The sequence below is a fragment of the Jaculus jaculus genome, chromosome 10, assembly GCF_020740685.1.
Source record: "Jaculus jaculus isolate mJacJac1 chromosome 10, mJacJac1.mat.Y.cur, whole genome shotgun sequence".
Classification (NCBI taxonomy): Eukaryota; Metazoa; Chordata; class Mammalia; order Rodentia; family Dipodidae; genus Jaculus; species Jaculus jaculus.
The window spans coordinates 18366891-18391394 of record NC_059111.1 but is presented as its reverse complement, the minus strand read 5'-3'; the positions used below and the strand labels follow the sequence as shown (position 1 = coordinate 18391394).

At 47.2% G+C, this 24504-nt stretch overlaps 1 protein-coding gene across 1 annotated transcript in view; it reads right to left on the bottom strand.

Moving 5' to 3' along the window:
• Thsd4 (thrombospondin type 1 domain containing 4) overlaps positions 1–24504 on the bottom strand; it is a 694201-nt gene that overhangs the window by 554825 nt on the left and 114872 nt on the right. The window contains exon 5 of the mRNA XM_045160247.1: positions 4293–4746. Within this exon, the coding sequence (XP_045016182.1) occupies positions 4293–4746 (454 nt within the window). The remainder of the gene's footprint in view (positions 1–4292; positions 4747–24504) is intronic.

Genomic DNA, 24504 nt, shown 5'->3' with positions numbered 1-24504 from the left:
TACTTTGAGATCCCGTCTCACTCTGGTCAGAATTGCTTCTGTCCAAAAAATCAAATGACAACAAATGTTAGTGAGGATGAGGGGAAAGAGGAACCCTTCCTTATTCCCTGTAAGTGGAGTATAAACTGACATAGACATTGGGGGAAATAGAGTGGATGGTTCTCAAACAGCTGTAAGTAGACCTACCATATGATCCAGCTATACGGTTCCTGGGCACATACCCTAAGGAGCCTACAATTCACATTGGAGATGCCTGCTCATCCAGGTATATTGCTGCTCTATTCCCAGTAACAGAATAGTAACGGATGGTCACGAATGAGGGCTGTGTCCGATCATGGATGCAAGCAACGTGTTATTTTTTTCACGTAACAAAGCACCTTTTCAGCATCACCCCCATTTGATCCTTGTGACAATTCTATAAAGGAGACCATATGACTTTTTGGAGGGTGTCACTGGGGACTGGACGGAAAGCCCTGTACATGCTAAGCTGAGTTAAATCCTCAAACTCATAATATGATATGTGTGCACGTGTGTGTGTGTGCACGTGTGTGTGTGGTATGAGTGATATGGTGTGGTGTGTGTGCAAGTGGCACACGCACATGCTTGTAAGCATGGGGAAGACAGAGGAGGACTTGAGATGCACTCCTATCACTTAACAGCATATTTCTTTAAAAATTTTTTTTTGTTCATTTATTTATTTGAGAGCAACAGACAGACAGAGGAAGAGGAAGAGGCAGAGAGAGAGAGAGAGAGAGAGAGAGGGAGAGAATGGGCGTGCCAGGGCCTCCAGCCACTGCAAACGAACTCTAGACGCATGTGCCCCTTTGTGCATCTGGCTAACGTGGGTCCTGGGGAATCGAGCCTTGAACCAGGGTCCTTGGGCTTCACAGGCAAGCACTTAACCACTAAACCATCTCTCCAGCCCTCAACTGCATATTTCTTTGACAGAGTCTTGCCTGACATGGAGCTGCAGTTTTCACAAGCCCCAGGATTCTCCGGTTTCTGCCTTCTGCAGGACTGGGGTTAGAGACATGCATGGTCAAACCAAGCTGTTTATATGGGACCCGGGGAACTGAACCCAGGTGGTCTCAGGCCCTCTCTGGCCTTCATGCTTATAGCAAGCGCTCTTACCTGCTGAGCCACCTCCCTAGATCATAATGTGACTTTTTTTTCTTTCATGGCACCTAGCCCATTGCAAGACAAGCAATGTTGCTCAGTTAAGACTTTTGGCTGACTGGTTAGCTATATATTTAGAACAAAATGACTACTTTATAGAAATTAATAAATCTTTAAATCCATCAGTGGGAAGAACAAGTTTAAAAGCAATGCAGGCATTGCGAGGAATTATTAATATCACAAATTAAGTCACTTCTATGGACTCTATAGCAGGAAATATATTTTTAATGAGGAAATTGAAGCTAATATGTAACAGCTGTCCTGTTACTCAGTATCGAGTATTAATGCAGATTAAATTATTAATGAAAATTGTAGCAGCTCAGAAATTTAACCTCTTAACATTCCCTCATTCCTTTTCTCTTATGCACCATCTTGAAACGGATATTAAAAGTGACATACTTGGCCACCTTGTCTGGCTCACACTGATAACTGGCTTCATTATTCACTGGCTGTGGAATCTTCCGAAGTTATTTAACCTCTATTTGCTACTGTGAATTGGAGAGAAGAGAAAACTCACAAAGTTAAGAAATAGGATATTTAAATGGGGTCAGAAAAATGTGTGTCTGTGTGTCTGTGTGTTCACATGTGTGTGCGCATGTGAGGCCACAGGACAACCTCAGCTGTTGTTTCTCAAGTGCTATCTACCTGTTTTTGCACCAAGGTCACTTATTGGCCTGGAACTCAGCAAGTAGGCTAAACTGGATGACCAGCAAATCCCAGAAATCCTCCTGTCTCTGCCTCCCCAGTGCTGGGATTACAAGCCTATGTAACCAGGCAACCGTGCTCAGTTTTTCAACCACAGGTTCTGGGGATGGAGTTCAAGTCCTCACCAACTGGGTTATCTATTCAGCTCTGTTATAGGTTTTTAATAAAAGTATATATTGGAGGGCTGGACCTACGGTTCAGCAGATAAGGCTGCAGATAGCCTGCAAAGCCTAATGCCCTGTGTTCGATTTCCCAGGATCCCCGTAAGCCAGATGCACAGTGGGGCATGCATCTGCAGTTCGTTTGCAGTGGCCAGAGGACCTGGTGAAGCCCCTTCCCATTCCCATTCTCTCTTTCTCTCTCTCTCTCTCTGCTTTCAAATAAATTTTTTAAAAAAATTAAAAAGTAAATATTGGGTTTAGGATGCAGTTCTGTGTTTAAACAACATTCACGAAGCCCTGAGTTCAATCCACTGCATGGCCTAAAGCAACCAGGTGCAGTGGCATATAAAAGTTAACCCAGCTCTCAGGAGGCAGAGCCAGGAAGATAAGAAGTTCACAGCCATCCCTGACTACATAGGGAGTCTGATGCTAGCCTGGGCTACATGAAACCCTGACTCAAAAACAAACAAAAAAAAAAAAAAAACGTTGATATGATTAAAATGCCTGAAGAAGGAACAAATAAATACTTACTGAACTAATATCTGATCTGAGTGTTCAGATTGCACACACCCTCACTGCTATTCCGATTCTTTTCTTTTGGTGTGTATATAACAGTATATGTCATGTGTGTGCAAGTGGCATGTGCACATGCGTGTGCAGATGTAGATGCATGTAGATGCCCGAGAGCCACTGGAAGACATTGGCTGTCCTCCTCCACATTTGTCTGCCTGATTTCCTAAGACGGTTTCTAGATGAATCCAGAGCTTTCATTTTGTGGTTAGCGTGGCCAACTAGGGAGCCTCAATGTTGCTCCTATCTCTAGCCCTCAGCACTAAGGTTAGGCAGCCCTGCCTGGCTTTTTTTATGTGGGTGCGGGGGATTGAACTCAGGCCCTCATGCTTGCATGGAAAGTGCTTGTACCCAGTGAGCCCTCTCCCTATCTCTCAGAGCTTTACATTTTTCTGGTTAGTAAATGCTGACCAGAGGGTCCAGAGTGCCCGTATGGTCCAGGTCCAGCTGTCCTGGCTCCTCCCCTCAGAGAGCAGACTCCTCATGACCATCAGTCTCCTTCATGGCACACTTGTGTGAAGCGTGTGCTCCATGGGATATCAGGGAGGGCAGCGTCTGGGAACCTCACAGGATGGCACCTCCCCAAACACCCACGTCCTTGGTGCCACTGCTAGTTGCCTAATTGCACTTGACCCTCAGGTTCCTGAGCAAAGAACTATTGATATAAGCCACTGAGACGCTGGAGGTTTGTCACTCAGAAATAGATAATAATATCTTCATTGAATGATTATTAAGAAGCGATTCCATACGTTATGCGTAAGATTCTAAAGCACCACCCTTACGCCACTCTGTGCATGTGGCTTTATGTGGGTGCTGGGGAATCGAACCTGGGTCGTCAGGCTTTGCAAGCAAGTGCCTTAATCTCTGAGCCATCTCTCCAGCCCATCATAATGATCATTTTTCTTTCAACAAGAAAATGCGACGAGCCTAAATTTTGATGTTAATAATAATAACTGTGGGCTAACTCCACAATGCACGACCCACTTACATCAACAAGGAGGGGCCATTAGGAGGGGGTAGGTCATGGATGAGCCTAAACAATGGTGCCAAACTGCCTATATTTACTGAAAAGAAAACTAATAAATTAAAAAAAAAAAAAACATATTATTGAAAAGTTAAAAAAAAAAAGGCAACCCAGATGATCCACGAATTTCTGATTTAGAAAATGCTTCCTAGTTAAGATAAATGGAAAATACAGGATAATGAACTAATTGGGCAGAAAAAGAGACTAGTTAACAGCTAGGCAATGTGGAGTTTGGTGACGATAATTACTGATATATGCAAAGCCCTGCATTTTCTGACTCCTATTGTTGTGTGTAGTTTCATCTCCAACTGTGGATTTTCTCAAAATCTGTATTGATCATATATTCACTGCTCCATTAATAAAAGTCTCTTTCCTTTAAAAAAAATAATAACAAGGCTTCAAAATGCATAAAGCGAAAACTAACAGAACCACATGCCAAAAAAACTCATTGTACTAAAACAAAAACAAAAAAAAAAAGCAACACAAAAAAACTATGTAGGGAGACTCCAAGGAGAGAAAAAGAGAGGGAAAGAAGACAAAAGACAAGGGCAGAAACTACATGCCCTGACTGTCTTCTGTGTACTTGGTACCACCTGAGGGGCAGGAAAGGGAGCGAGGTGCCTCGGGGTGCAGCCGGGGTGTGGCGGACTACTCACATTGGTGTTACACAGCTTGTACCGCCGATAGGCCCCGATGCACGAAATGGCTGTGGATCGAAGGTTCTGGGAGAAGCTCTGAGCCATCCCCATCCCGTGGGCCCCCACGGCATGGCTGCTGATTTCTGGGCCTTGGAAGAGACTTGGCGCTGCAGGGAAGCCTTGGTCGTGAGTCAAAGGCAGCTGGTAGGTGGAGGCTTCGGAGGTCTGCTGTCCCGAACGAGGGCCACTGTCGCTTTGGTACAAAGGCCCGTGTCGGGGGAGCCCGTGGGCCGGTGATGGCCTGTATCCCTGCCTGGGGGCAGATGCTCCTTGAGACCTGGAATGCCTGGACGAAGGCCTCTGTCTCCGCAGCCGCTGCGGCGTGTGCGTGGCGTCCGTCTGCAGGGGCAAGATGTACGGAGCCTTCCCGTAGCCGTACTTGCCAGGGCCGATGGGGCCTCGAGTCCTGCTCCTAAAGAGAGACACAGCAACAGACCAACAGTTAGACACCTGTGCGTGTATGCACTCCAGAGCTCCGGCCGGGGCCCAGCAGGGCCGTGATGGCAGCCGGAGCAGAGGCTCCATAGAGGCTGGAGGACAATGAAGGCAGGAATCAATGGTGAATGCACAGTGGATAATGCGAATGGTTAGAAATGAGGTTGGAGGGCTGGAGAGATGGCTCGGTGGTTAAGGCGCTTGCCTGCAAAGCCCAAGGAGCTGGGTTCGATTCCCCAGTACCCACATAAAGCCAGATGCACAAGGCGGTGTATGCGTCTGGAGTCTGCAGTGGCTAGAGGCCCTGGCATGCCCATTCTCTCTCTCCCTTTCCCTCATAAATAAATTTAAAACAAACAAACAAAAAATGAATGGGTTTTGAACTATAAGCATGTGCCTCTTATACCAGTGAGTTTGGGTGTTTTAGAGGACACATGAAGCTGTTGAGGTTTCTTGAGAAGTATAAAGATATCATTGCAATTTCAACCATAGTAATTTTCCTGTTCACAGTTTTTAATGATAATATTTTTCCCTCGCTCAAAGGTACCTGATATTTCAGACTTGGTTTCCATGACTATATGCAGGCCCCAAAATGCTTGCCCAAGAAATGTGGGCCTTTGCTGAGCTGAGCCTTCACATTCTAATGCAGTCCTAACTAACTTGCACTGACTTTAACCCAAAAAGACCAGAGGGGACAGAGCAGTTATCTACTCCATCACTCCTGAGGCCACCCATTCTAAGCAACGAGTAAGTGACTTTCTTCACACTGGCCATGGATGTAGCTTCAGATTTTGTGAGCACCCACAGCCTTCAGAGACCTTGTGAAAATCATGAAGTAGGGGTCATGCTCATAAATGTTTAACAACCGGAATTTCCAGAGTCAAAAAGCCCTGACTTGAAGATTTTCCCACTTATTTTTAAAGTTGTTTTATTTTATTACTTTTAGGTTTTTATGTCATATACACATCTGTGTGTATGTTTGTATTTATTACTTGTTTACCTGCTTGTGTGTGTGGTGTGGCATCTCAAATGCTTGCCTGCCTCAAGGTATGATCACCTACGGTTTCCGGAGCGGTACACTGGGTATCCCTCTCCACCATTCTTCTACTTGGCCATGTTTTTTTTTTAAATAATATTTTTGGTTTATTTTTATTTATTTATTTGAGAGTGACAGACAGAGAAAGAGGCAGAGAGAGAGAGAACGAGTGGGCGTGCCAGGGCTTCCAGCCACTGCAAATGAACTCCAGACACGTGCGCCCCCTTGTGCATCTGGCTAACATGGGTCCTGGGGAACCGAGCCTCGAACCGGGGTCCTTAGGCTTCACAGGCAAGCGCTTAACCGCTAAGCCATCTCTCCAGCCCATGGCCATGTTTTTTTTTGTTTTTTTTTTTTTTTTTTTTTTTGAGCCAGTGTCTCTCTATTGGTTGTGGAGCTCGCAAGCCTCAGATGATTCTCCAGTCTGTGCTCTCCCGTGGGGCACATTCTAGGAGCTTGTGGCCACCCACAGTTGTTTCTGCAGAATGTGGAGACTGGAACCCTGGCAATCTCAGGACCATCATGCTTGCGTGGGAAGCTCACTTGATGCTGAGCCATCTCTCCAGCCCAGATTTGCCTACTTCTAAAGTATAAACACTCCCACCATGGCCAATTTCAAGTCAACAATGTACAACAACAGAATGGGTTCTGATGTCACCAGATGAGTCACAGCAACAGGGCTGAGGGTGCGGATCGCAGGCGGAGCACGTCCTTTCCACGCACAAGGTCCTGCGGTCACCACCCCGCCCCCCAGCACCAGAACTGCAAAAGCAAAAAAAAAAAAATAAAAAAAATAACCGGGTTCAGGGCTCCGTGTCAGTTTATTGTGCAGCTACTGGTTGCAAAGTCTGGAGCTAGGGCTGGTAGAGAAAGAGAAGAGTGAGGGCTGGGTGACGGCTCTGTGTCCAAGGTGCTGGCTGCGCATGCTTACGGACCTGAGTTCGGATCCCAGCAGAGCAGACGCAAGACTAGAGAGACCGTTCCGGCTGCTAAAGGCCGTTGATTGCAAAGCTTGGACAGCCTGAGTTCTGTCCTCCAGTCCCCATGTAAAGTCAGACACACAAAGTGACACACGTGTCTGGAGTTCATTTGCAGTGGCAAAAGGATGTGGTGTACCCATCCTCACACTCTCTGTTTCTTTCTTTCTCTGTCTCAAATAAACTGCTTAAAATTTACATTTAAATAAAGAGCCTATGTCCGTAATCTCAATGCTCTTACAGCTACATGCTGTAAGAGGGGGCGACAGGAGAACGTAAACTCTCAGGCAAGCTAGTCAGGAGTACATGACAGTGAGCAAGGGACCTTGTCTCCCACAAGGGTGAAGACAAAGGTGACACCCAAAGCTGTCCTCTGCCCTCCCCATGAGCATCGGTCTCTCCATAAGCCCACAGTCACACACATGCATCATAGACATGCCTATCCTAAGGTTTAGCAGAAAGAGAAAATGAAGCAGATAATGTCCCCAGGACCTCAACTTTACAATCAAAATCAGCCAGAAAAAGAATGCACAGATCAATTAAAAAAAACAAAACAAAACTTAGCAACCCAACAAAAGGTGTTTGGGGAATTCTGAGGCAACAGGAAGTACATGTGTCTGGAGGCTCTGGGAAGGTTCACGGTCATCGGTCCGAGCCTGGGGAAGCCCAGGTTGCAACAGTCGGTGGCCGGGCTTAAGTCATTCTAGTTTTACTTATTTGTAAAATGACTGGACTGGGTTAAATGACCGCCAAGGTTGCTCCAGCTCTAAAATTATATGCTTCCATAATAATTAATTCTACATTTATGTAAAATGGGAAACGTGCCCAAGGGCTTTCACAGGATGGCTCCGCCAAAAGAAGAACGTTAAAATAGCAAGCAAGGTGAAACGTTGATTTCTGCCCTCCTGAGAAAATTCTTTCTCCACTCTACACAGCCATGGACCTAAAGTTTAACAGAGCATAACTAATTATTAACATCTTTATCACTAATTTCACCTCCATTCTCGGCTGATCTGGTTTTGAATGAAACCTTGCTGCCGTGTTTATTTTACCTTTAGGCATTTCTCAATGAATCTTGGCAGCGTTTGGGTCCCAGTTAATGACGGGGGCTTTAACAGATGCAATTAAGAGGTTAGTCTTAAAATATACATATAGAACTTGGACATAATTCACCTTTTTCTTTCTTGTGGCAGGCCAGGTAAAATGAATGACCTCATGTGGAGGAAAGAGAAGGAATTTCAGTGTGTGTATGTTTTTAAGATCTGAAAGCCTACCAAAAACGAAATTCTAGTCCCAAAGATCTTAGCTGAAGGTAGTGGATAAATGGAGTAGTGCCTCTCACATTTGCTATACCCAGGATCATCTTGGTGTGTGCATGTGTGTGTGTGTGTGTGTGTGTGTGTGCACAGGTGTGTACTGGTGTAAACGTGTGTGTGTGTGGCAGCTAGAGGATAACCTCCTTGTGTCATCCTCAGGCACTGTCTAGGGTCATTTTGAGACAATCTCTCATTGAGCTCACCAATTAGGCTAGAAAGGCTGGCCAGGAAGCTCCAAAGATCTTTCGATCTCTGCCTCCTCAGCACGGGCACTACAAGCATGTGCCTACACAACTGGATTTTTTTTTTTTTTTTTTGAGGTAGGGTCTCACTATAGCTCAAGCTGACCTGGAATTCACTATGGAGTCTCAGGATGGCCTTGAACTCATGGCGATCCTCCTATCTCTGCCTCCCAAGTACTGGGATTAAAGGCATGCGCCACCTGGATTTTTTTTTTTTTTAGCATGGGTATCAGGGAGTCAAAACCAAGTCCTCATGCTTGCAAATGTTAACGTAGCTGTTTCCTCGGCCCCCACCCAGAATCTTGTTAGCTGCAGGCTCCATTTAGGAGACCCAGGGTGGGGCCCGAGACTCTGCATTTCAAACAAGTTCCCAGGAGATGCCAATGTCGCTGGTCCACAGACCTAGTGCTTTGAGGACCAAAGTGACAAAGGAGAACTACACCTTCAAATAAAAACATGAAAACTGCACAGCAGCCATGGCCAGCGTCTGTGGGGAAGAAAGCCGTGGCATCAACACAGTAAAGCCTCCGAGCTTGTGGCTTATGTGGACGGCTAGGCTTGTTTGCCTTGGACAGGCGGTCACTCAGTGGATACTGATGGACCCAGGCTGATGACCTCATCTTTGGGCAGCAGAGGAAGGACCCACTGCTGGCAGATGACCTGTGGAAGTCTCTTCTCCAAGGTGGCCCCTTACCATGCGGGATATACAGACAAGTACAAATGTCTATTTTTATTTATGATTAAAAATATTTTGTTTATTTATTTGACAGAGAAAGAGGGAGAGAGTGAAAGAGAGAGAGAGAGGAAGAGAATAGGCGCACCAGGGCCTCCAGCCACTGCAAAGGAACTCCGGATGCATGCTCCCCCTTGTGCATTTGGCTAACGTGGGTCCTGAGGAATTGAACCTGGGTCCTTTGGCTTTGCAGGCAAATGCCTTAACTGCTAACCCATCCCTCCAGCCCTATTTATGCATTTTTGTGTCTTTTTTTTTGCAGTGTGTATATCTATGTGTGTTGTGCACACATGTGTGGGGGTACACGTGTGTGGCTACACCAATTTGCGTGTGTCCATGCGTGTGGAGGACAGAGGTCAATGTCCGCGGTCTTCCTCAGTCATTTTCCACCTTATTCTTTGAGCCAGAGTCCCTGGCTGAACCTAGAGTTGATCCCTTTGGCTAGACCAGCTAGCCAGCGAGTGCTTGCGGCTTCTTACCTCTCTCTCCCCAGTACCAGAATTAAAGACACATACCGCCTTACACAGCATCTTGCGTGGGTTCTGAGGATATGAAATCAGGTCTTCATGCTGGCTTTACCCACTGAGCTACCTCCCCAGGCCCACAGATGTCTCTCTTTGTGTTCATGTTGCCTCGTGCAGGGCTCTGCCTACATCTAGGAACCATTCAAAGCCCACTGTAAGCACAAGATTGGAAAGAACGAGGCGAGGCATTATCCAATGACCATTTCACTCCAATGAACAGACTCAAATAAATAAGCAGGCAATTCGAGCATGATTGCAAGAGATTCGATCTCTGAATCTTTGGCTCAAACACTTGGGTGAGCCATAGAGAATTCCCATTCTGCCATTCTGAGACAGCATTTGTTTTCCTTGTGACCGGTCAGAATGAACAATCCTGCTGGTGCAGGGTGGCCTCCTCTCCCAGCAGGCCAGAGTCCATCTGGCCACTGGCAGGGATCAGGCGGGAAGGGGGGACACCACAGAATGGGGTAGACTTATACAGAGTTGTGACAAATAAGCCCTGGTGTGTCTGAAAACTCCTTGTGGCTAGTTAACCTTCCAAGATCTGTGTGGCTACTTAACCCTTGCAGGAGAGTGTGCAGTCAGCGTCCTGGGGCCTGTGAAGTTGCTTGGTTATGCTTGGTCTCCCAGAACCAAGCTGTGGAATTTTACTTCAGGTTCCCCCCCTTGACAAAATTCTGGCTGATTTCTAAAAGTTAAGAGCTGAGAAACAGAAAAGCCCCGGTTTGAGGATCAGAGACACTGGGAGTCAACATACTGTCGTGGTTTACGACAGAATCCTGGAGCCAGGATCACTGGGTTTGCGCTCCAGCTCTCACAGGCAGGGGTAAGGCCATCTGGCTAATTTGGGAGCTCTGTGCCTCAGTTTCTCCTAACAGGCCCACACTGCCTAATGAAGCAATGGGATATGCCATTCCAGGAGACACTCTGGAGGTCAGGAAAGTTCTAGAACCTAGAAATGATGGTCCTTTAATGTCACACACTATGGGTCTCTGCCTCACTCTGACCTCAGTACTACTTGTCTGTAAATCAGGTTTGCCCATACCTTAGCCAAAGCACTCATGCCCCAGAAGGATGTGCCTGTAATCAAAGTGCTGGGAAAATGGACTAGATGATCTGTGGGGCTCACTAGCCAGCCAGGTTAACCCACTCAGCAAGCTCCAGGCTAATGAGAGACCATGTCTTTAAAAAAGGAGGATAGGGGCTGGAGAGATGGCTTTAGTGGTTAAGGCACTTGCCTGCAAAGCCAAAGGACCTAGGTTTGATGACCCACGTAAGACAGATGCACATGGCAAACATGCGTCTGGAGTTCGCTTGCAGTGGCTACAAGCTCTGGAGTGCCCATTCTCTCTCTGTTTCTCTATCTCTCTCTCTGCTTGCAAATAAATAAAAATTAAAACTTTTTTAAAAAAAGAGGATGGCTCCTGAGGAGTGACATCTGAGGTCAACTTCTGGCCTCCGCTCACAAAAGTGCACATTCACACACATGTGCATGCACACACACAATGTGTTAAGTGAAAGAAGCATGTATGCGACACGTACATGCATGTGACATGTGTATACAAACCAGACGCACCTATACAAACAAACTTGTCACCGGGGGCTAGAGGCAGAAGGAACAGGCTGTGGCAGCTACAGGACACAAGCTTTTAAAAACATTTTCATTTATTTGAGAGCAAAGAAAGAGAGGGAGAGAGAGAGAGAGAATGGGTACACAAGGGCCTCCTGCCACTGCAAACGAACTCCAGATGCATGGGCCAATTTACAGGTGCATCTGGTTTCATAAGTGGATACTGGGGAATCAAACCCAGGCCATCAGCTTTACAAAACAGCAAGTACTGAGCAATCCCCCAGCCCAGCACAGGCTTTCTCTTGGCAGGGATTGGAATGTCTGTAGTTAGTGGTGGTACCCACATATCGTGTGACGATACTAAAAATTCTGAATTACATGCTCTAAAAGGGTGAATCTTGTGCCAAGCTTATGATATCTCGATTAAACTGTTGTTTACCAACTGCGCTGGAAATCCACTCAGGCAAGGCTGTCAGCAGTGCGTGACCGGTAGGTGCATTCCCACCTCTTAATTGCCAGTGCGCAGTGGAAAAGGCACTGAGAAGCCTGCCTTCTGGAAGCCATCCCGTTTATGTTTCTTATACTTTCCATGTTTATTTCCATTCCCTTTTCCCCCTGAAACTCAGTCCGTCCCCAGTGCGCAGTCCCAGCCCCTCAGCTGCACTAACATGAGCCACACTCCAGCCACAGCATCCCACAGAGCCTCCATGGGAAAGACCCCAGAGCCCACGGGACGGGGAACTCAGAGAGGCTGCTCCCGTAGCTCACACACTCACGTGTGCCAAGTCTCTCTGTGCTGTTGAGCATGCACGATGGTTAATATTGTCAACTTGATGAGAGGATCTAGACTCACAGAAGACAGAAAACTTCTGGGCATGTGTGGTGGTTTGAATGTGAATATATGTCCACCCTAGCCTTAGGTATTGTAAAAAAATTATTGTATTTATTTATCTGTAAGGAGAAAGAGAGAAGGAATATAGAGACACCAGGGCCTCTAACTACTGCAACAAACTCTGGATGCATGTGCCATTTTGTGCATCTGCCTCTATGTGGGTACTGGGGAACTGAACCTGCATCATTAGGCTTTGCAGGTAAGTGCCTTAACTGCTGAGCAATCTCTCCAGCCCCTCAGGTATTTTTTCTTTCTTTTTATTTTTTACTGGCAGCTTCCATTCCACCTAGAGGCAATAAACCATGATAATTCCCTCCCCTCCCTCACTTTCCCCCTTACAAACCTACACTCCATCATATCCCCTCCCTCTCTCCATTAGTCTCTCTTTTATTTTGATGTCATCATCTTTTCCTCCTATTATGAGGGTCTTGTAAAGGTAGTGCTAGGCACTGTGAGGTCATGGATCTCAAGGCCAATTTCTGTCTGGACGATTGCATTGTAAGCAGTCCTACCTTTCCTTTGGCTCTTAAGTTCTTTCTGCCACTTCTTCCATAATGGACCCTCCATCAAGTTTTTTTTTTTTGTTGTTTGTTTGCTTTTTTGAGGTAGGATTTCACTCTAGCCCAGGCTAACCTGGAATTCACTACGTAGTCTCAGGGCGGCCTTGAACTAACGGCGATCCTCCTACCTCTGCCTCCCGAGTGCTGGGATTAAAGGCATGCGCCACGACGCTCGGCTCCATCAAGTATTTTTTGATTGAGGTTAAGATTCCTGCTACACTGGGACATGTCAGTGGGTCCAGCCCTAAGGAGTGTTTGGAATCAATCTGGATTCCATCCCAAAAGTGTAGAGGGCAGGTTTGTGATCTGGCATGTGTATTCACTGTGGTGTTGGTGTTTTGGCTGCTGCAATTATTGGTGTTTTGCTTGCTGCAATTATTTTCCTCTGTGTTTGGATGTATGGAGGTAAGCAGTTTCTTCTACCATTGTTGGAATGCCCTCTGGATCTCTAAGCTTGAAGTCAACCCCTTCCTCCCATGAGCTGTGTCTGGCTGGATGTTGGTCCCAGCAGTACGGAGCTGTCTACAACAGAATGTCTATGAGGGATTGCTTAGAGTAGGTGAGGTGAAGTAGGAAGACCCTAAATGTGAGTGGTCCCATTCCATGGGCTGGGGCTCAGGACCAAGTAAAAAGGAGAAAGTGAGCTGAGCACCACCATTCAGCACTCTCCGCTTCCTGACCATGGGTGCCAGGTGACTCGCTGCCTCACTTTTCTGCTGTCATGCATTCCCCGCCACTACAGACTGTGCCCTCCACGGTGAGCCAAACTAAGTCCTTCTGTCAGCTGTTTTTGTCAGGCATTTCATTGCAGAAGCCAGGCCAGCAACTCACACAGCTGGGCAAGTTCTGGGCTTTGAGCACTAAGAGAGGCAATATTCCTTGCATCTGGGTCCTTTAGTGAAGTTGCTAAGAGAAGCAAGTTTCGTCACAAATCTGATGGCAAGGACATTGGTGGGCCAGCAGGTCACTTACTCCTGAAGACAGCTGAATAGGTGAAAGCCAGTGGTACCAGATGGTATCGAAAACACGTATGATGCCAGGCTCCTGTGGAGGAGCATGCCTTTAATCCCTGCACTCTGGAGGCAGAGGTAGGAGGAGCTCTGTGAGTTCAAGGTCACCCTGAGACAACATAGTGAATTCCAGGTCAGCCTGGACTAGAGCAAGACCTACCTCAAAAAAAAAACAGGCAAAAAAAAAAGACTGGAAGGATGGCTTAGCAGTTAAGTCATTTGCCTGTAAAGCCTAAGGACCCAGGTTTGATTTCCCAGTACCCACATAAGCCAGATGTACAAGGTGACACATGTGTCTAGAGTTTGTTTGCAGTGGCTGGAAGCCCTTGTGTGCCCACTTTTTCTCTCTTTCTCTTCTCTTTCACTGTCTCTCAAATGAATAAGTAAATAAGGGCAATTAAAAATATAGGGGCTAGTGAGATGGCTTAGGGGTTAAGTGCTTGCCTGTGAACCCTAAGGACTCCAGTTCAAGGCTTGACTCCCCAGGTCCCACGTTAGCCAGATGCACAAGGGGGCGCACGCATCTGGAGTTCGTTTGCAGAGGCTGGAGGCCCTGGCGCGCCCATTCTCCTTCTCTCTCTATCTGCCTCTTTCTTGCTCTGTCTGTCGCTCTCAAATAAATAAATTAATTAATTAATAAAAAGACAAAATAAAAAGAAAGCATGGATGATAATAGATAACACCCAAAGGCACTGAATAGATCCTTCATGCCACATTTGCACTTGGCACTCTTATTGATCAAACCGAAACTCTTATGAAACCAGTGCTTAGGAGCGAATTTATCTGCCCAGTCTTCGCACCACCGATCAGCCTAAGGAACTATGAAGCTCTGTGTATCACAAACTCAGCAAACATGAGGATGCTCCACCCGGAGCTGTTTCTGCCCCAGACTCAAGACGTACATGCACATCCCGTCCTAGCCTCTCTCTGAGATGACAAGGCCCTTCCTTCTACTTAGCTGCCCCCCCCCCCAAAAGCTAGGAGAGGCGGGAAGGAGACGGGACTTGAAGTGACGATTCATTAGTAAGACCAGATGTAACTTTTCTGTGTGTGCACATTTGAGTGTGTGCACACGTCTGTGTTCAGATGCACATATGTGTGCATTCATGGGGAGGGCAGAGGACCATGTCAGGCGTCGCTCTTCAGTTGCCATCTGACTTTTTTGAGAAATGGTCTCTCAGTGGTCCGAAGCTTACCAAGTAGGCTACACTAGCTGGCCAGGGATCTCCGGGGCTCCTCTTGTCTCAACCTCCTAGGAAGTGGGGCTACAGGTGTGTGCCACCATGCCCCTTTTTAATGTGGGTTCTAGGGATTAAATTTAGATCCTCATGTGTGCATGGCAGACCCTTTCCTAACTGAGATATCTCTCCATCCACCAGAAATATATCTTTTAAAAGACAGATAGAGAACTTGGATGGTAGGAATTATAAGAGAGATAGATATATGATAGGTAGGTAGGTAGGTAGGTAGGTAGATAGATAGATAGATAGATAGATAGATAGATAGATAGATAGATAGGGAACTTGGATGGTATGAATTACACAGTTACACCTAGGAGCTATTCTCCATACATGTAGAGGCATCCAGCGCCAAAGGGTCAAGGTTCCCCACGGCAGTCTGCGGAACCTGCAGCACTCCTGGCTTGCCAGCAGGGGGCACGATTTGAGACGCACATTTCCCATTCAGCACTGCCTTGTTCCCACAGGTCTTCCAAAACTGAGGATTGTTAACACCAGAGAGCGGAAGAGCCAGACATCACATGGTGGCTCATGCCTATAACCCCAGTACTTGGGAGGAGGCTGAGGCAGAAAGATGGTTTGAAGGTCAAAGCCAGCCCTGGTGTACAACAGCGAGTTCAGGGCCAGCCTTCAAAGGTGAATCTCCTTGGACTTCGTGAGGGTTGAAGGTGGGGGGGGAATTCTGTGATCTCAGCAGTAAAAGGCAACATCCCTGGCATCCAGGGGAGAGCTTGCCTCACCAAAAATAATAATAATAATAATAATAAATCAGGCTGCAGAAATGGCTCGGCAGTTAAAGGCACTTGCTTGCAGAGCCTGATGGCCTCGGTCCAGTTCCCTAGTAGGTGGAGTTCATTTGCAGTGGCAAGAGGCCCTGGCATGCCCATTCACTGCTTCTCTCCTCCTCTCTCTCTGTCTCTCTCTCTCTCTGCTTGCAAATGAATAAATAAAGCATTGGCTCCTCATATACACCCCCCCCCAACACACACACACAGTGAGCACTCGTGTGGACCACCTACGCGTCCTTTCCTGCGGCGTTCACTCTGTGGCCGGGCCGTGCTGTTAAGGAACGTGTTAGTTTCCTCACACACCTTTCAATGCTGCGCCGCCTGGCTGGTCCACTCGCACGAGCCCAGCGCTAACCCTGACTCAGACACAGAAACACCCCGAATGTTTGCTGAAATAACACATGTGAAAGCCCAGGGCTTAATCGCTCAGTGTTTTTAACCAAATGGGTCAATAATGGCTGGAGCTTTGGATTAATTCATAAAGACAAAAAGACTGAGTTCAGGGTCGGTGGGGGGGGGGCAGATGCCTCAGTGCTGCTTCCTATACTGCATAAACACCTGAGTTTGGGTCCCCAGTACCCATGCAAAATGCTGGGCATGGCAACATGTGCCTGTAATGCCATCACTGGCAAGACAAAGAGTGGGGAGGGAACATCCACAGGCATTGCCTGTCCCCACAGTGACTGACAGCTGCTCTCACAACTCATAACCCACAGCCCCATGGTGAACACCAGCAACCCCCTGAGCACGGCCCTCAGCAGAATGGGGGCCGGGAAGAGGGAGATGATGGTACCAACACATGACATGTCCACACGCAGCTTCTACTTAAGAAAAAAAAAAAAAAGTCACCCTTTGCATGGAAAGTCAAGGTATTTATTTACTTATTTTGGTTTTGCAAGGTAGAGTTTAATTCCAGCCCAGGATGACCTGGAATGCGCTAAGTAGTCTCAGGGTGGCCTTGAACTCACCATGTCCCTCCTACCTCTGCCTCCCGAATGCTGGGATTAAAAGCGTGTGCTACCACGCCCGGCAAAAGCCAAGTTCTAAGAGGTTCCTATCCTCAGTGACCAACCTATTGGCCTCCCAAGAGGTGATGTTAACAGGGATGTGCCTCCACACCATCACCTTACAAAATAAGCCTGAAAGCAAACTTCAGAACAGACCCTGTTGTCCTGGGGCCCATGAGCCCTAGCCTCACCCTCCAGACATGGTTATCAAGCATCCATCTCCTCTTCCAGAACCATATGGCAAAAGGCCCTGCCCCTCAAAGTGAGTTACCCGCAGGGCTCACTGGTGCTGCCGTGTAACTCCGTGAGCCTGGATTTCCAGGACTGTGTCATAGGCACTGTGTTCAGCATGGCCCAGGGGGATGGAATGAGGACAAGTGAGAGGGCATGGAGGGAAGCTCGTGTCCAGACCATAGAAACCAATCAAGTGGCTGCAAAGATGTTGCTCACACCTGGACGAGTGATTCGCTAACCCAAGGTCACGCAAGTGTGGCCTGCCAGTGGGGAAATGAACTTGACCAGAGGAAAGGGCATCTTTTGGATCTATATAAAGTTGAGTTAATGGAGAGGTGTGTGTGTGTGTGTGTGTGAGAGAGAGAGAGAGAGAGAGAGAGAAAGAGAGAGAGAGAGAGAGGGAGAGAGAGAGAGAGAGAGAGGCATTAAAGATGAGTATTTCAGGCTGGAGAGATGGCTTAGCGGTTAAGTGCTTGCCTGTGAAGCCTAAGGACCCCGGTTCGAGGCTCGGTCCCCCAGGTCCCACGTTAGCCAGATGCACAAGGTGGCACACGCATCTGGAGTTTGTTTGCAGAGGCTGGAAGCCCTGGCGCGCCCATTCTCTCTCTCTCTCCCTCTATCTGTCTTTCTCTCTGTGCCTGTCACTCTCAAATAAATAAATAAAAAATTTTTTAAAAATTAAAAAAAAAAAAGATGAGTATTTCATCCTATTTTGTGCTAGGAAGGACATACCCTACAGGTGAGGTGGTTAAGCTACCAACCAGGCCAGAGGTGGTACCAGAGGATCATGGGAAGAGCCCAGATATTCCTTACTCCAGCAACTCAATAAAGATAACAATGCCTACATCAGCTGTCTATTGTACAGACGCAATGAAATCACGCAGGCAAAAGGTGTGGCCTCCCGTGGTCACCCTGTATGTGGCAGTTCCCATGAGGGCTGCGCTGCCCTGAAAGCCAGAGGCACAGCCCACTGACCTCAACACGTGAAAACGGTTGCAGAGCTGACTGCCAAACATGGAGGGGAGAGGCACGGGCCAGCTTTGCTCGAAAGAACAGTACAGGCATTCATCCCTCCATTGTAAGTAAGGGGAGGCCCCTTGGGAGTGGAAGCTGCCAGCCTAAGTCGTAATCTGAACCCCGACTGGCTCTTGGGACTACAAGGGGCTTAGGGGGAGACCAAATGAGATTACCTGTGGGGCACCGAGCCTGGCCAGAGCAGATGCTGGGCGAATGCTGGCTCCTCACCCCTCTCCCCTGGGGCCACCCAAACCGTGCCCCCTGAACCAGAGGCTGACCCCTCTGCAGGTTGAGGAAAGCTGAAAATTGAGTTTCTGTCCGTTCTGCTGAACGCATTAGCACAACAACAATAATGATCCTAACATAACTTATAGTTTCAAAACTTGTGGTTTGTGTGTGTGTGTTCTTGTGTGTAAGTATGCTGTAGCCATATCACTTTGTCCTCTGTGTCTGTTTCCCAGGTCCTCCTCTGCCCATTCCTTATAAGGACACTCAAGACTACATCTAAGTCCCCCTCTCCCAACATTCTTCCCAGTCTGTCCATCCTCTTCCTCTTCCTCCTCCCAAGTTGTCCCCCATTTTGTTTTCATGTCACATGTATTTCATTGTCCTTTTCCCCCTCCCTTAAGATCTCTGCCTCCTCTCTTCCTGTTCTCTCTCTAGTTTCGGGACACACACACACACACACACACACACACACACACAACCAAATAGACTGACATATGTGTATGAAGACATCAGAAGAAACCCATTCTTCTGTATGCTAACTTAAACAATTAACTCAAGCCTGGGGAGACAGCTCAGTTAGGAAAGTGTTTGCCTCAGAAAGCAGGAAAACCTAAGTTTAATCCCTAGTTAAAAAAAAAAGTTGGGGGCCGGAATGATGGCTTAGCCGTTAAGGCACTTGCTGGCAAAGCCAAACAACCCAGGTTTGACTCCCCAGTACGCACATAAAGCCAGATGCCCAAGGTGGCGCACGCGTCTGGAATTCATTTGTTAGGGTTGGATGGCCCATTCTCCCCGTCCCCCCACCCTCTCTCTTTCTGCCTCTGCCTCTTTCTCTCAAATAAATAAATAAATAAATAAATAAATAAATATTTTTAAATCGGGTAAACTATTACACACTTTTAATCCCAGTGTTGGAGAGGCAGAGACAGGTGGGCCCATGGGCCCACTAGCTAGCCAGTCTAGCCTACTACTTGGTGAGTTCCAAGCTAATGAGAGACCCTGTCTCAGAAGGAAATGTGGATGCTGTACCTGAGGAATGACACCTGAGGTTATCCTCTGGCCTCCACATGTGCAAATACATGCACCCTCACATGCATACATACATAGATGCACACTCAAAAGAAATCAACTAAAAATAAAAATAAAACCCACCTGAATAACTCAAGATCATCTCCCCACCTCAAGACTAATTGATTCACATATACAAAGACTCCTTTTATTCTTTTTCCAAATGAGGGGGAATTTACAGATTCTGGGGATGAGGGTCTGATATCCTAGGTAGGGGAGGAGGATATCATTATTCAGTCTACACACACACACACACACACACACACACACACGCACACAGAAAACCGTCAGTCAACAAGAAGTGGTGTACTTGTTTTGTTTTTTTCTTTTTAATATTTTTTAATTAATTTATTTATTTGAGAGCGACAGACACAGAGAGAAAGACAGATAGAGGGAGAGAGAGAGAATGGGCGCGCCAGGGCTTCCAGCCTCTGCAAACGAACTCCAGATGCGTGCGGCCCCTTGTGCATCTGGCTAACGTGGGACCTGGGGAACCGAGCCTCGAACCGGGGTCCTTAGGCTTCACAGGCAAACGCTTAACCACTAAGCCATCTCTCCAGCCCAAGAAGTGGTGTACTTGTTATTGCTGGATGAACTTGACACACAGAAGAGAGGTCTGCAGGTTGATAAGAAGGCAAAGACCTGAGAAGCCCTCAAGGGGTCATGAGTCCCTGATCCTGAGCTCCAACAGGGAGGCTGTGACTAAAACAGCTCAAACACAGAGACTAACCCCAACCCTCTCACCTGGTGACAAGTTACCTGTACCCATACATGGGTTCAGGGCAGCAGTGGGGAGAGAAGATATGATGGGGGCCAGACACCCCTGCATTCAACACCCAATGTACCCATACAGAAGCAGGACACTGGGGACATCTCTTAAGAGGGAGTCAGGTAGCTTTGCTAGGCAGTTAGGGTGACAGGGCTCCTAACAAGGAAGGCAGGTCCGCGCTTGCTAGAGAGCAAAGGATCTGACTTCTTATCTCTTGCCTAGTTCCCTAGACCCGTTTTCCCACACCTGAGCCCGTCTGTGGATGAGAGGTCGCTGACTAGAATCCAAAGCTAATCGGGACATTGTGGCTGGTCAAGCTTAGAGCCCAGAACTTGGTGTCATGGCTAGCCTCTTCCTCTAGAATAGGCCAATCGGCTGTCTCTCTGGCTCACCTGAGCCAGAAAGCAGGGCTTATCACCATAAGGTTATAAATACATTTGTAGGGGGCAGGGCAAGCTCTCTGGCCTGCCTGACCACTGGTGAACTCCCAGCTTCTGGTGCGTTCCTCCTCGTCGAGAGCCCCTGAACCCCTACTTTCCACATGGGCTCTTTCTCCACACGGCAGGAGCGCTTTGTACTTCTTTCTTGTCCTCCCTGTGTTTTTTTCTAGGCCCACCACGTGAACGTAATTCATTTGCCTTCCCTTGGTTCTGTGTGTCCCTAAATAAATATAAACAATTAATAACCTTCCTTCTCAGTCTTACTTTCTTTGGTTAAAAGTAGGCACAAAAGCTGGAGAGATGGCTTAGCACTTAAGGCACTTGTGTGTGAAGACTAAGGGCCCACATTCGATTCCCCAGGACCCACATCAGCCAGATGCACACACAGGGTGGCACACGTGTCTGGAGTTCATTTGCGGTGGCTGGAGGCCCTGGCATGCCTATTCTCTCTCTCTCTTTAATAAATAAATGAGTAAACATATTTTTTAAAAGTAGATATGAGGGCTGGAGGAATGGCTTAGCCATTAAGACATTTGCCTGCAAGGCCAAAGGACCCAGGTTCGACTCCCCAGGACCCACGTTAGCCAGATGCACAAGGGGGAGCACACGTCTGGAGTTCGTTCGCAGTGGCTGGAGGCCCTAGGGCGCCCATTCTCAATCTCTCTCTCCCTCTTTCTCTGTCAAATAAATAAATAAATAAAAATAAAATATTTTTTTTTAAAAAGTAGATATGATCCTAGGTTTGGGGGTTCAAGGACTTTCTTGAAACTAACACCCCGTTTCATGTTGGCTCAGGTTCGGGTCTCAGCTGTACACTGGGGCTTGCTGAGACGAAACACAAATAAACCACGTGGCACGAGAGGATGCTGTGCGTGAGGATTGCTACTACACGTGCACATTTCCGCAGGTCGCGTGAATAAAGGGAATGCCAGGCACACCGTCAGGAAATTCCTGTCTCATCCTGCTGCGAGGGTAACTAACGCTGCCACCACCACCGTACCTTGAAGGATAAACCTTAGAAAATTCCAGACGTGAGCCGGGCGTGGTGGCACACGCCTTTAATCCCAGCACTCGTGAGGCAGAGGTAGGAGGATCGCCGTGAGTTCGAGGCCACCGTGAGACTACATAGTGAATTCCAGGTCAGCCTGAGCTGGAGTGAGACCCTACCTCGAAAAATGAAAAAAACCAAAAAGAAAGAAAGAAAATTCCAGACTGAAGGCTAGGATCCCCCTTCTGGGACGCACATATTGTAGGCAGGTTTTACTCCAGCCCACTCCCCCACCCACCCTTGTCTCTTCTCAAATCTGAGTGATGAATGACTTGGAGAGGGTTCAACAAGGCAATTCTTATGGCAAATGTGATCTCTGTTCTGATAACTAATGAAAGACTTCTGACACTTAATGAAATGCCACAAGAAATGAACAAGGGCTCTATGGAGGCTTGTCTGAGATCACAGTCACTCAAGCTGACGCACGCATACCAGCGAGCCCAGCTCTGCTGCGCCCTGTGTAAGGGAGAGGACGGAGGCTTCCGAGTCTGAAACCGAAGAGGGTATTAACATGCTGCTTATCTGCTTAGCATCGACAGGTAACTTCTTGTCAAACAATTCCAGGACTAAGTGGAATTCCTGCTTCAGAAGGAAAAAGCAACAAAGCTTCCCTTAGAGGACAGGGGGAAACACACACACACAAACCAAAAACATAGGGCTTGTATTGCAAACACATGTATCAGCTTTCTTCTAATACCTACTCAGGATGGTCAGAGAGGTTTTCCAAAAAGAAACTCACAAAACCAGACACTTCCCTTTTCTTTGACATTTTTTTGCATGTGGTGTTTTGACCCTCTGTATCCTAGGTATCCATGGAGGGTCAGGAAGTCATGCACGTGGCTCTGTGAAGTTTAATTAACAGCAAGTTTCCCCCTCCGGCATCACAAAGGGGCCACCTCAGCCCCAGGAGCCCTCTGGACAGAAATAACATATTGCTCCAGAGTTAATAACATGAAATGGAAATGGGCCTTCAGCAGAGTGGGCAGGAAGGGAGGACTTGGGAAAATGATGGCTACCTGCAGCCAGGGACAGTTCACGGGGAGGTGGGAATGGGTGGGAAAACCTGTGATGGAGGTCTGGTCCTGTCTGGCCTGGTGTGGACAAAAATACACACATGCTAATACATACACGCAAGCATGGGCGTGTGCACATCCACATACGTGCAACAAGCTACAGATACTCCCAAAGACTATCTGGATAATGATAATAAAACTAATCACATTAAAGTTATCCATGGTGGTGCGCATGCCTGTAACGTCAGAATCACCGAGGCTGAGGCACAAGGATTGTTAAGTTTGAGGCCAGCCTGGGCTACAACAGCAAGCTCCAGGATATCCTGGGCTATATAGCATGACCCTATTTCACCAAAATTAAAAACAAGAATAATAATAAGTGCATCATTGAACACTGTTGTGTCTTTTGAAGAATTTTTGTAATATTTTATTTAGGTGCCTCGTTAGCGCAGTAGGAAGCATGTCAGTCTCATAAAATATTTTATTTATTTACAAGGAGAGAGGAAGAGAATGGGTGTGCAAGTGACTCTTGCCACTGCAAACTCTAGATACATGTGCCACATTGTGCATCTGGCTTTCCATGGGTACAGGGAAATCAAACCCAGTTGTCAGGCTTTGCAGGCAAGTGCCTTAACTGCGGATCCATCCCTCCAGCCCTTGAAGAACTTTTAAAAGTATAATTTCGTTGGGCAGGAGAGATGGCTTAGTGGTTAAGCGCTTGCCTGTGAAGCCAAAGGACTCTGGTTCGAGGCTCGATTCCCCAGGACCCACGTTATCCAGACGCCCAAGGGGGCACACGCGTCTGGAGTTCGTTTGCAGTGGCTGGAGGCCCTGGTGCGCCCATTCTCTCTGTTTCTTTGCCTCTTCCTCTCTCTGTCTGTTGCTCTCAAATAAATAAAAAAATATATATAATTTTGCTTATTTATCAGAGAGCGTATATAGGCATTCCAAGGCCTCTTGTGGTTGTACATGAACTCAAGACACATTCATCCCTTTGTGCATTTGGCTTTATGTGGATACTGGGGAATTGAACCCAGGCCAACAAACAGGCTTTGCAGGAAAATGCCTTTAACTCCATCTCCTCAGCCCCATTTCAAGAACTTTTATAGCTGTCACCTCATTTAACTTCATAGCATGTCTGGACAAAGGACACATAATTACACATAATTTTGTAGATGGCATTTGGTGACTCCCCAGGCTATCCTGTTACCAATAATGAAGCTGAGATAGGAAACAGGGCCTAATGACTCCCAGCTCAAGGACTTCAACAAGGCAAGAAATGGAAGTGCTTCTAAGAGAAAGGGGCAAAAGCCACAGGGGGACCAGCAAAAAAAAAAAAAAAATCACATGTGTAAGTGACACTAAGAAAAATTCACGTGATGAGCCAGAAGTCTGAAGAGAGGGATTTGAAGAGTTGGGATATCAACAACCAAATATTCTAGAAGGATATTTGAAAACCTGTCTGGGGGCTGGAGAGATGGCTAGGAGGTTAATAAGGCACTTGCCTGCAAAGCCTAAAGACCCAGGTTTCATTCCTCAGTATCCACATAAAGCCAGATGCACAGGGGTGCATACATCTGGAGTTTGTTTGCAGCGTGTCTGGGGCCCTGATGCACTATTTCTCTTTCTCCCCCCCCCCCCGCCTGTAAAGAAATTTATTATATATATATATATGTTTTTCAAGGTAGAGTTTCACTCTAGCCCAGGCTGGTCGGAATTCACTACAGAGTCTCAGGGTGGCTTTGAACTCACGGTGATCCTCCTACCTCTGCCTCCTGAGTGCTGGGATTAAAGGCGTGCGCCACCACGCCCGGCTTATATTTAAATAAAACCTGTCTGGGAGCTGAAACTCACAGCCACCTTCTCTTTCCCTTTTCCATTGTATGACAGAGCAATCGTGAGAATGTTTAAAACAGCAACTGGCGGTGTAGCTAGCTAGGTTGGAGCGCCTAGCATGCACTACGTCCTGCGTTTGGCCCCCAGCACTGAATAAGTTGGGTGTACTGTCACATGACGATAATTCCA